The 12507-nt window shown below is 44.5% G+C and overlaps 1 protein-coding gene across 1 annotated transcript in view; it reads right to left on the bottom strand.

The window, feature by feature from the left end:
- Positions 1 to 11732, bottom strand: part of LOC8023543 (nose resistant to fluoxetine protein 6) — a 29918-nt gene extending 18186 nt beyond the window's left edge. The window contains exons 1-6 of the mRNA XM_040501002.2: positions 11542 to 11732; positions 8192 to 8318; positions 7638 to 7725; positions 6405 to 6505; positions 3266 to 3448; positions 2460 to 2553 (exon numbers count right to left, since the gene is read on the bottom strand). Of these exons, the coding sequence (XP_040356936.2) occupies positions 2460 to 2553; positions 3266 to 3448; positions 6405 to 6505; positions 7638 to 7725; positions 8192 to 8318; positions 11542 to 11727 (779 nt within the window). The 5' untranslated portion in view covers positions 11728 to 11732. The remainder of the gene's footprint in view (positions 1 to 2459; positions 2554 to 3265; positions 3449 to 6404; positions 6506 to 7637; positions 7726 to 8191; positions 8319 to 11541) is intronic.
- Between the last annotated feature and the right edge of the window lie 775 nt (positions 11733 to 12507).

Below are 12507 nucleotides of genomic sequence, written 5' to 3'. Positions count from 1 at the left end.
ATCACTGCTCAGTTTTATTCGCTCTTCCAGCCTCATTCCTCTACATCTGATTCCCTTCCTCATTCCTACCTCATCCCTGTCTTACCTTTTCTTTTCAATAAACGTATTTACTACTACGGCCGACTCAAGTTAATAGCAAACTATCTAAAAAATAATAATAAAACAATCAAATAGCTTATTTGTCCACGCTATTGGCAAAAGAACCCGAATCGGCCGGCGTTCCCTCGACGCGGCGTACGCCATCTGTCGGCACCATCTTCCTCTGCGCGTGCATCGTCTGCAAAGTGGCGGCGTAGACTGCCCAGAACAGGTTTTTAATGCGATAGCATTATTAAGCTACTAGTCAAAGATTTTCAGCTATATGTATTCTGGCTTCGTAATGCGCAGTAGGTATGCGCACTTGACCAATTCAGCTCACTGTGCTTGCACCCCATTGCGCCGCGCGTATGCGGAGCGGCAGTGCACATTCCTTCACATTCGCTCCCTTGTCGAAGGACCGGACGACCTTGACGTCATTCTCGCCGTCGATCCAAAGGTTGTCCTTGAGATCGTCCTAGATGTCGTCCTACAGGTCCTCGACGTCGTTCTTGAGATTTTCCTAGAGGTCGTCCTTGAGGTCGCCATAGCTAGATGTCGTCTTAGAGGTCGTTTCAGATGTCCAGTTAAGGATGTCTTCCTCGACGACGTCAAGGACGGCGTCTAGGACGACGTCAAGAACAACGTCAAGTACGACCTTTAGGGTGATCTCAAGGACGACAAGGATTTAGCGACGTCCGGAAGGACGATGCTAAATTAAGAGGAAAAATTGACGTCACTATGCACCAATTCATGTTTCCCCGCTCAATTCGACGGTGTGCAACAATAAAAGCTACCGTATTCGTAGATAATCACCCCTGTGGTTTCTACAAATTTGCCTCGACCATTAATTTGCTGCCCTGTGTTGTTTTTTTTTTTTCGCCTTTCGAACGAGGTAAGTTCATTTCTTGATTTTTTCCACCTTAAATCTCCACCACCTGCTTGCGCCACTGTAGTAAATTGCAGCGCAAAATTCAAAAACCAATTTTTGCGGGTCGTCTAAAGGGCCTCAGAAGCTTTAGTTTTCGTGCTGTAGTTATAGCTTATCAAGCCACACACAGGGCGTGGCTTAATGTATGTTCACACTTCTTGCCTCGTGATTGGTTGTTTGGCGTTCTTATGGGCTGATGCCGCAGTCTGATTGGCTGCGGAGCGGTAATAAGATGCTTGAGACTCGCCACTCCCTGCGTTTCTCATAACTAAACTGCCAGTGACTGCAGTAATATTTGAACCAAATAATGTTTCGTTGTCCCTTTAATGCGCATCAGGAGTAGCGAATACATGAAAGCACAAGAGCAGCTGAAAAGATGACTGTATATCTTTTTCCCGAGTCTTACAGTAATCGTATTGAATGTAGCGAGTCCACGCGTGATGCCTGCGTAGAGAAAGTGTAGAGAACAGCGCGACATGTATCGTCGCGAAATTCGCGACGATACATTTACACTTCGTCTCCCTTACAGGGGGAATCATAAGCCATTGTTTCTGGGACCTATCTTTCCAAAAGAAAATAAGCGCCCGAGTTGGTCCACAACCATCCACCCATTTCTTAGTATAAAAAAAAGTCTCCCCCCCCCAAAAAAAAAACAAAAAAAAAACAACAACAAACAAACAAAAAGTTTTTTTATTATTAATTATGCATTCCAGAAAACTTCAACTCCGTGAGGATGTGACGCAAGCGGTTGGTATAGAACGCGAAAGGTTGAGAACATGACGTTTCCTCGATCAAAATATAATTGACAACAAGAAACTAAATTTTTCTCTGTGAGCCTAAGCCTAATATCGTCAAAACAGAAATGACACCGTAAGTGCCTGTAACATATCAACTTAAAAAAAGATTGTCAGCAAGAAAGAAAACTCTCTCTGGCTGACAAGTTTTTTTTAATACTTTTTACAGGTGCCCACAGTGTCGTTTCTTTTATTGGCGATATTAGGCTCAGGTAGATGCCGGCTCATAGAAAAATTCCTTTTTCCCTCAACTATCTTTTGATCCAGGTAATGTCATGTTCTGAAACTTTCGCGTTCCATCCCAACCGCTAGCTTCACGTTTTCACGAAGTTTGAGCTGTCTGCGATGCGTAGTTAATTTACCAGGGCCGAAAAACAAAGTTTTCTTTTCTCGAGAACTCCCTGTACTAGCCTGGGCGTCGCCTTGAACTCCAAACGCCACCCCGCAGCGTGGATGTTCCCACTTCTAACTAATGCAAGCAGGAAAGAGGTGCACGAGCGGCCAAGCTTCTGCGAACCGATCATGCAAAAAGATTAGCCCTTGCAGAACCCCCGCAGCTACCAGTGTGAAGATCCTTGAAGCGCCCAACCGGTTCTTGGCCCAAAAAGTTACAGGCAAACAGATGGCACAACTAACTAAAAAAATAACAAAAAACTTACCTCATAACGAAAAACGTTTCGACGGCCATGACTCCATTGAGGACGATCGTGAACGCAAATTCATCGAGGAATTCCAGAGCACCGAGTCCCCTCGCTGCGTGGACAAGATAACAACAAAACCATTTTGAGTCCCTTTAACTTAGCTCTAGAGAACCAACAATTTAAAGATTAAAAAAAATATATCTTCGCATCACCGAGTAAAGGATGCACCGAATTTATGACAAATTTATTCCACTTAGTCATGTTCAATGGGATGGCTATAGACTGGGATCTATAAATTGCCGGCACAGTTGTCTCTTCTTTTTTTTTTTTATAACGCGGAAAGCGAACAATGGACGATCAAAGGCGATCCAAGGCCCGTTCACACACTGGCGTTTGCTTACGACCGAGTTCTTGTGGTCTCTTACGACGAGAGAACACGCCGGCACGCTGGCGCCATCTATGGGGTGAACCTGGGACTCCATTTCACTAGAGCGAAGGCTTTGCGGTGTTTGCCAAATAAAATGTGTACGTGGTATCTATGAGAAATTGCCGTTTATAACATTGTCAAAAGGTTGTTTGTTTGTTTGTTCAAGCCAAAAAATGAAAAAGTGATGGGCGAAAAAAAGTAAAATACGAAAATGCCAAGTGTGCTAGACTACCCGATAGATGGCGCCAGTGTGTTGTTCTCATCTTTAGAGATTTTAACATGATTACCTTACTTTAAGTACATAACCTCTAATTTACCTTTACTCCAAGTACTTTTTAGATTTACTACCTAATGTTGCAAATTTCAAATAAAAGATTACGAATATAATTCTTATTACTCATTATGTGTGGGTCCATGATCATGTAGTTGTGTCCCAGGGTGATCCAGAGGTAGCTGATGACTCGCATACCGTGGATGCAGCGGAGCTGGTAAGCGTCGCTGTTCTTGTCGGAGGCTTTCTTCAAGAGGATCTCCGTGTTTCGGATCACAGAGAACGCCAGCAGCAGCCGCAAAACAAACGCTGAAACGGGAAAGAAAACATTGTATGTAAACTAGGAACTACTTTACTCCATTTCCTCTGGCAAAACTAAAAACTAAAAAATAAAATAAAAATAAAAAGCAAGAAAGAAACGGTTTCCTGATAGATAAGCAACGCAATCGTGGAATTAGCTTATTGGTTTACCTTCACTCGAGATACTCGTCGCGTGGTTAACATTATAGATAGGGTTCGGAGTTTTCGGTTTAAACCGATAAAAACCGATAAAAGTACGCCGAATTCATTTTTGGAAATTCGGTTTTAGCCGGAAAAGGTCAGTTTTTAGGTTCGGCAGTTTCGATTTAAACCGATAAAAACCGATAAAATTTCGTCGAATCCATTTTTTTAAATTCAGTTTTAACCGGAAAATGTCACTTTGATCGTCCAGTCGTACCGCAGAGCCGTGGCGAGCGTGTTTTCAAACTCGTTTTGAGGAAGACTGACTAGATGCAAGCTCTGCATGTTGTATTGTGCTTCAAAACGTCGCACCGTGTCTCTTTCGGCGAATTTGGCTCAGGCAGCGCGTCATCTCCTCAGCCTGCCAGCGTCCAGTGCTAGCGTTGAGAGGGCGTTCTCGAAGCTCAGGGTCATATATTAACAGGAAAGAAATAGCGTGGATCAAGAAGGAGAACCTGGGGAAGTACATGTTTGTGTGTACTATAATGAGATCACGTATTCCTGATGTACAGAAGGTGAGGTTGCATGTTTTTGGGGCATAGGCTTCATATCTGACTTGTTTGTACTTCTGCGTTTTTTTCTTGTTTCTTCTACAGTTGCACACATTTGCCAAATGAAGTGTCCATTTCTTTTTCAACGTACCTGTTCCGTTATTTTTTGAGTGATCACAAATATCAGAGCTACGTACAAGGATCATCTGATCCGGTGTCCGTTGGTGTTTATTTTATATTCACCGAAAAAAGACAATAAACTTTTGCGGGCATAAATATACGCCGAAAAAAACCGAAAATTGAATTTTAAAATAAACACCGAAAAAAGTACCCCGAATTTTGAAAAAATAGAAACCGAAAACGCAGAACCCTAATTATAGAGCATGACTTCCTCAAAAATGTTTTTTGTTCTGTTTTCTAAGGCGAAAGCCTTGCTTGTCCCATTGAGCGAAAAGGTGTCGAAAAAGCCGATAAAAATACGATTGAGCGGCACGCGCCGCTCAATGGGTGACCCTATTTGTCTTATTACCTTGGTATCGCCGTCGCGGTCGTCCTATAAGTCGAGGACGATCTCACTCGTCACATTACGTAAAAAGCGTCGTCGTTGTGCCCGAAATATGGCCATAAAAATACGTCATCAAGCGTCATCATACGTCATCAGCGTGATGTCACCACCGGAGCGCCGTGTGCAAAAGGTGCGCTTCGGACCTCATCTGTGCTCGTTGTGTGCTTCGTGCGATGGACTGTGAGACGACCGCGTCTACGTCTACGGCCTCGACATCGGCAGCAGCGTCTACATCTGCGGCAACTACCGCAGGCAAACGTGGCCGCCCACGCAAATACGCCACAGCCTTTTTGCGTCGTTCTCGACGTCGCCCTTGAGGTCATCCTAGAAGTCGTCCTGATCGCCGTTCTTGCCGTCGTCCTAGACGTCGCCCTCGTCGTTCTCGACGTCGTCCTCTACGTCGTCCTAAACTTTAATACGTGTAGAAACATTACTCGAAAACATTTCTCCAGCGGGACAATGTTTTCGCTCTCCTACACCGTAAGCACTCTTAAGTTTACTCCTGTAATTTTTTTTTGTTTATTGCCAAATTAGACGACATATTGCCGAACACTGAGCATTCACCCAAATGTAGCGCCATCGGTCCGAACCAGTCGAAAAAGTTCCAGAAATTACCGTTATCTCATCCAAACGTTAACACGATTTTTTTCTTTTTAGCTTTCATGGGAAAATGGGGCCCGTTTTTGTTAACTGGAGCCATTCAGCTCCATATATTCGAGCGTTTCATCGGCCATCATTTTCCCAATGAAAGTTCCAGTAAATTATTTATAACTTTTCATAAAGATAACGGTTAGTTTAGAAACATTGGCATCCGGTTTGAACCGCTAGCTTTGGGCGGAAAATGAACGTTCGGCGCAAAATAATTTATTTTTGCGGCCCAAAAAAAAAAAAAAAGAGAAAATATTTTTGGAGGGACATTTTTTACACGTAATTTGGCGAAGGAGAATGCGAAATTCAAAAGGGTGGTCTAGGATCTTAAACTACACAACACACTTGTATACATCAGTCCGTCTTATACTGTACACGACTTAATTTTCGCGAGGACCAAATTTTCTCGAATTTCGCGAACGGCCCACAGTTCGCGAAAAATAGGTCCCGCGAACAATTCCGGTAAAATGTAAACACCTTGGAATCTATATTGAGAACCTACCGCATCGAGAAAATTTGAACCCGCGAGTTATTTCAAAACTGCAGCTTTGACCTAAAACGCGAAATATTGAGCACGCGAAAGATAAGTCGTTTACAGTAAATGATGCAGCGATATCATAATTATAAATACGGCTGTGAAATTGGCCGATCGACTCACCGATTGCTCGATGAATGCATTAATCGTACGCTCTTTGTTTTAAATAAATTAATTGGTCAGAAGTGTTCCACGGGCAGTCGCAGGTTCTTCTGCATGCCTTGGAGCTCAGTAACGTATAACTAATCAACTAAGCGGGTAATCAACGGTACCACTGTTAATACATCGTAACAAAAGAGAGTCTGATAACACTGTCTGAAACGTGCTTCTTTCTTGTATATGACTGTCCCGTGACATTGGTCATAAAAACACCGCCTGCAAACACGTTTGAAGCATGTATGAAGCGAGCACTGCTGCCATCATGTCTGCACTGCTGTCATCTGTCGTCATGTCTGGAGTGAGCACCGTGTATATATTTGTGTTATGTACGAGCGATGTGACTCTGGCTTTAGGTTTACTCACGACGTCTCTCCTGGCCCTCGGCGTCTGCGGGGCCCCGATATCTCAGGTACAGGTCGACGCTCGTTGACAGGGCCAAGTGCAAGCCGAGGAAACTCAGCAGACATCTGTGAGGTGAACGGCGCGACCGCCGACTTCGAATAAATCTCGCAGAAGGAGATGTGCATTTGGATTTCAACTCTGGAAACTCCAAGTCGGGATATTAGACTATTTTAACTCTATCCTCTCACCACAAACGCGGCGGCGCACCCGCTTCAGCAACTCGAGGAATATTCCGCGGAATATTCCTCGAGTTGCTGAAGCGGGTGCGCCGCCGGTAGTCGTCCCTGCGCGCAGTGACGACTACCCGCTCTTTTATGGGCAGCTGCAGGTGACGCTCATGAACGTGCAAACATGTTTCCAAGGTATATGCTTTACATCCTATTTGCGAGGAGTGCTTGCGTTACATGTCGCTCAAGGTTAATGTTCATTCTTGTTTTGTCTACGCACGTTTCGTCGACAACTTGTCATCGACACACGTTTCATCAACGCACCTGTCAGCGACACACGTTTTCACTGACACACGTTTTTTTTATTAAACACGCGTTTTGTCAACGCTGTGATGTTTGATGGAAACACGTTTCGTAAACGTTCTTGCGACGTTTCATCGAAAAACTATTTTCGCTACACGGCTTGGATTAGATTACAGACTTCGCTGCACTATCTAGAATTCGGACCCCGAAGTTGCTCACAACGTTGGCCAAAACCTAAACTAACGTAATGTCACGCAGCATAGCGTAACGTAAGGCAACCTAACATAACCTAACAAAACGAAAGCGCACTGCCGCATCAATGACGAAATCTCACGAAAAAACACCTGTCAACGGAACGTCCCAAGGTGTGTCGATGAAGTGAAGGGGCGGTCTCGTTTAAATGAAACAATTTGTCGATGAATCATCGCAGTGTCGGCGATATATAAATATAACGTATTTCGGCGCACTGCTGGTGCCATAGTTCGCAAGGTCTTAATTGATAAGCAGTATAAGAAAACTAAAACAGTAATAGCATATACTCGTTTCTCCTCTACAGCTTGCATTAATTTGATTTGTCGATAGTGTCGCGTAAAATAGTGTAACCAACGGAAGACCGTTTATATGCACAAGAAGTTAAACAGGAACCACATAAGAAGGTCCAAGGCTGATAAAACAGTATGAGAGACTTCTATGGTCTAATAAGAAAGAAATTTCTCCTACAGCTCACATCATTGCCAGCTGAACCTTGGAAAAAGAAACAGGCCTCTTGACAGAGCACGCCGTCACCCTGGTTGCCACGTCGAGCTTCTTCAGAACTGCAGCGAACATCGCGGCGGAGACAAGAAACAAGATTAACATCTTTTAGTTAAGGCGAGAATTTGTTTTGGAATAGACCCTTGACAACGCACATACATTATAACCCACCCCACAAGACTATGTGCTTAATTTTAATTTCGTTGATTGTACTCATTGATTGAATATTAGATATGACGCAGCAAAATCAAAGGAAGAGAACTACAAGAATGAAATGCGTTATATATTTTTCTCGTTTGATATCAGATGACACTAAATGTGCACTTAATTTCTCTCTCTCTTTCTCTATTTTTTCCCATATTATTTTTTTTCTCCTCAATTTTTTAGGCAGTTTAAGAGAAGTTTAAATGGTATATGATCGAACTATAAGCAAGCTTGCCTCAACCAGGAACATTTAAAAAAATGCGCGGAAATGAATACAATAAATATGAATAATGGGCGAGCTACGCAGACGCAGGATAACCTTACACTTGTCCACGATGTACTTGAGGTCCTCTCCCGAACACTTGGATGGAAGGCAGACGCCGATCCGCAAGCCCATTACCAGGGTGTGGGAGTAAAACTTGCTGAATTCCGTCAGGTTCCGCACTCTTGGCTGAGAAACAGAGCACCAGCAAAAATAAAAGTTCAGAAACATCTTTCTCACGGACGTTTCCACCGTTGAAGAGCACCATAGAAACTCTAATAGGAAGAAGTCTGCGTTAAAAATCATGGCAAAACAGATAATTATCCTGTTTCCTTTATACACCCCTTCAATAGACCCCTTCTGAAAGTCACGTGCCGATTATTAGAGGGTCGGAACCACTGCAGAATGGCGGAACAACTGACATCGTGGAACGTGCAAGTCATTCCATACGATAAGACCTGTGCGCGGCCAATGCTATATACTTCGTTTCACTTTATGTTGTACCGCAGACAAGGCTAGGAGCGCGAGCTCATAGCGTTGAGAGCTGCTTTTAAAGCACGAGAGCTTGTGCCGCCGAGATGTGCCCTAGAACAAGGAGCTCGCGCTTGTAGTCTTTCCTGCCGTACATCATAAGGTGAAACACAGTATAATATAGCCGACAAGTCAATCAAACAGCGTCGAAAGAGCAACGTCACTGCGCTCGTCACTATTTTTTGTGGGTGTTGCCTTCTAATCCAATCAATCGCGTAAAGTGCGCTGAGCATGCGCAGTCGCACTCTTCTGCGAAATATCAGACACTGCACATACGTCCACAGACAAGTGATTCGGCATATTTCGTCTGTGTGATAAGCGCTGGAAAGGTGCACTTTCCTTTAAAATGCTATCATATATATATATATATATATATACACCAACTCATGTTTACAAACAAACCGTAGCGCCCCTAGCGGACGCCACCGGCGCCGCGCATGCGCGATGGGGGTGTGGGCAAAAAGCTCGCCGTCGCCCATAAACAAACCGTTGGAACGCGATGTTGTCGGCGTCCGCGTGAGTCCCCCTGCCCTTTTTTGCGTTCGAATAGTTGATTCTACGTCTTCTTGGCGATGTCTGACTACTTGAGCGGCGTCACCTAAATTACCGAGGCTAGTTACACCGCAAAACATCGCGTGAATAATGTGACATGTGGCGATTCATTCCGCGTGGACGCTACAGCCCGATTCGCATGATGAGATTTCGTTCGCAATTTTCAGTCGCGACGGCGCTCGGGCTGCAAAAGCGTGAACCGTAGCTGAGATGGTCGACGTTGATACTGAAAATCGCAAGCAGAATCGGACCAAGTGAATTAGGCATAATAAGTCGGTGATGGCCACTGGTAACAATGATCAACATCTCCTTGTATCTACTGTTTACATCCAGCCTGCTTACCAACCTTCAAACTTTAGTCTTTTGAGGCCGGCACTTACTTCTTATCGCAAGTACCGGGCCAACATTTGGTCTACGGGCCGGCGTCGTCTAAGAGAGCAGACGACAAGCAGAAACGTTTGAAAGAGCAGACGACAGTTCGAACGATCCGGCCGCCGTTTGAGATTGAAGACACACTGAACGTAGTCCGCACGTGGTTCGCACAACTTGTTGGTTTTCTGGTGTTCATGTTGGAAGAAAACAAATGAATCTGATGACCACAAGCATCCGTGAATTCAATCCAAAGTGCTTCCCGTCTTAGCAATCGTAGTCCGACGGCGTCTGCTTTTCCCTTTTCACAGCACATATCCAGATTCTCGGACGAACCGAGCACGTTAAAACTGATCTTCAAACTTTTCTCCACACTTTTGGTACGGCCCCAGTTCCGGTGTTTTGGACGAGAAGGCAGGTTTTTGTCTAGTTCCTTTCAAAACAACGCAGGAATACACGTCTGGCATGGGGACTTCTGCCCACAGCCCCAGACCGGAAGTGCGACCGACACGCCACCACCGCGCCATGACGTAACAGAGATGAGTTCGTGTATATATATATATATATATATATATATATATATATATATATATATATATATATATATATATACTTCGTTTCAGCTTAAGTCCAGACGCAAGCGACCAATCAAATAGCATCAAAAGCGCAAGTCACTGGACCTTTTTGTTTATGATTGGTTCAGCGATGATAGAACGCGTGCAGAAACATGACGAACGCCATGATGGTGCGCTTGTGACGCTCTCTGATTGGTCCCATCAACTCTTATAGCGTGAGCTGCGTCTGGACCTCAGGTGAAATGAAATATATAGACTCGTCAAATACAAAATCGGGGGCTATAAGTGTACAGAAAACGTCGATTGGAGTCTGGCAACGATGACACAGCGCTTTTGTCGCCGAAGTCCAATCGGCACCGTTCCGCGACCTTTTGGCTCCAACTTCTGTGTTTGATGAATCCCGAGTCCTTAGTCTATGTATGCAGACGAATGAACCGTATCGAATTGGGATAGAGGTTCGATCAGCGCGGTTCATTCATCTTCATATTTACACAGATTTCTCTTCAGAGACCAGAAAAAAACGATGAAAATGGTCGCTGATATAATTCTATACGTAAAAATCAGGAAAAGACAACATCAGGGAATTTAATCGGCAGCTTTCCGGCATCTTCAAGAACTGACACACGTCTCGAAGAAGCCGCAAGCTCCTCGGCGAGGTTGTCTACTAAGTCTACTCGTGGTATGCTTTCCCTCTGTGACCTCGGCGAAACTGTCCAACTAGCTGTGTTAGCTCTTTCTTAGGCGGCATTTTTGCCTGGTATTCCTTCGCTCTCTGACGGATGCTCTTCGCATTCTCTGTGTAATCATATAGCGCATGTATCGACGCTTCAAAATTCACTCCCTCCTGCAGTCTTGCCAAATACAGATCTATGCAAAAGTCAGAAACGGGTTGGATCAGTGGCCGAGTTCGCCAAGTTTGTTACGCACCACAGTTCGGAGAGGGTGGAGCGAAAGCTCGCCCTGCAGAACCTAGGGATCTTGGCTACGATCCCCAACCCTGCCCGCTTCGATCTGGACCAGCTTCGTATACCGGCGCGCAGTCGTGTATCCCTGCGTGATGCACGTTCAAGACCCCAAGCTAGCAGTGGTACTGTATATGCTGTCTAAATTTCTCATCTACGGCAAAGACACCAGACGCCCATTGGGACTGACTTCCCGCTGTCTATAGACAAACAAACCCCATAATTATTTGTACGTTTCATAATAATGGGGGCCCCCACCCTTTGGGTCCTCCAAACGGCTTGGGGTGCCGCACTACGCATGTGCAGAACTTCTGCGCTTGCGCAATGCGTCGCCCCAAGCTGCTTAATTGGAGTACCCAAAGCGTTGGGGCCCTCGATTCTTAAACTCTCTATAGAAAAAAAAAGAAAAAAGGTCACCCTTACTTGGAGTAGAGGGCTCCCTGTGACGGCTTTCGCTATCCCTTTCAGCCTCTCGTCAGTGAGAGCTGGTTTCAGGAACAGGGTGCAGTACTGACCACGAAAGTCCTCTTTTGTGCCGTCGGACGTTGGCACCGAGATGCCAACGCACTCGTCGTAGGCTCCGAGGGCTCCTGTGGAGCCCTCGAGCATGCCCGCTGGAGGTCGTCCCGCAGAGTCCAGGACTGAAAAAAAAAAAAAAAAGAAGGAAAGAAAGAAAGCATAGTAGAAGTCATCGTGCACGTATTGTGCCGACCCTTTTAATATTGGTGCGTCTAGTGTAAGTGACCTTGTGATCATAGTGTAGCGTCTGTTCTGCCGCATGTATCTGACATCTACACTATCTGACGCGTCAAGCCGATCATTTTGTAGAAATGAAGGTCTTTCTCTCTACTTCCTCTTCTTCAGTGACACTCGATTAGTGGCGCAAAGCTATCCATACAATCGATAGCGGAAGACAAGTCTAGAACTATCGATAGTGAAAAAAAAAAAAAAAAAATTGGTCGGTGCGTAGATTTATTATGCTGCATAAAAGACAGCAGAACTACGGCCGCAGCTGACGAAACGTCCACGGGCTCCTGCCGCATGACGATGTCGGGTGCGCAAGAACCGAATGCCCGTAGCTTGGAGTCCGGCAGAAGCAAATGTGCAAGAATGAAATATACATATATATATATATATATATATATATATATATATATATATATTTAAAGGCATTGGTAACTAACCTTGTTAGCTTGGTATAATTGTTTTTTATGTGATAATTCTCAATTTGAACTATCCACAACCAAATTTCTTTTGCATTTAGTAGGGAGTTTTATAATAGGGGGACACAACGTTTGGGGGCTTCACATATTGAATAAGGTAAAAACAAACCTACCCGTGTCTTACAAATAATTTAATGTTTGAAGTCAACACGAAATCAATACGATT

The sequence above is a fragment of the Ixodes scapularis genome, unplaced genomic scaffold (assembly GCF_016920785.2).
Source record: "Ixodes scapularis isolate PalLabHiFi unplaced genomic scaffold, ASM1692078v2 PGA_scaffold3__209_contigs__length_174095766, whole genome shotgun sequence".
Classification (NCBI taxonomy): Eukaryota; Metazoa; Arthropoda; class Arachnida; order Ixodida; family Ixodidae; genus Ixodes; species Ixodes scapularis.
Note: the sequence above shows the minus strand (reverse complement) of the source record. Positions and strands in the feature narration are given on the sequence as shown.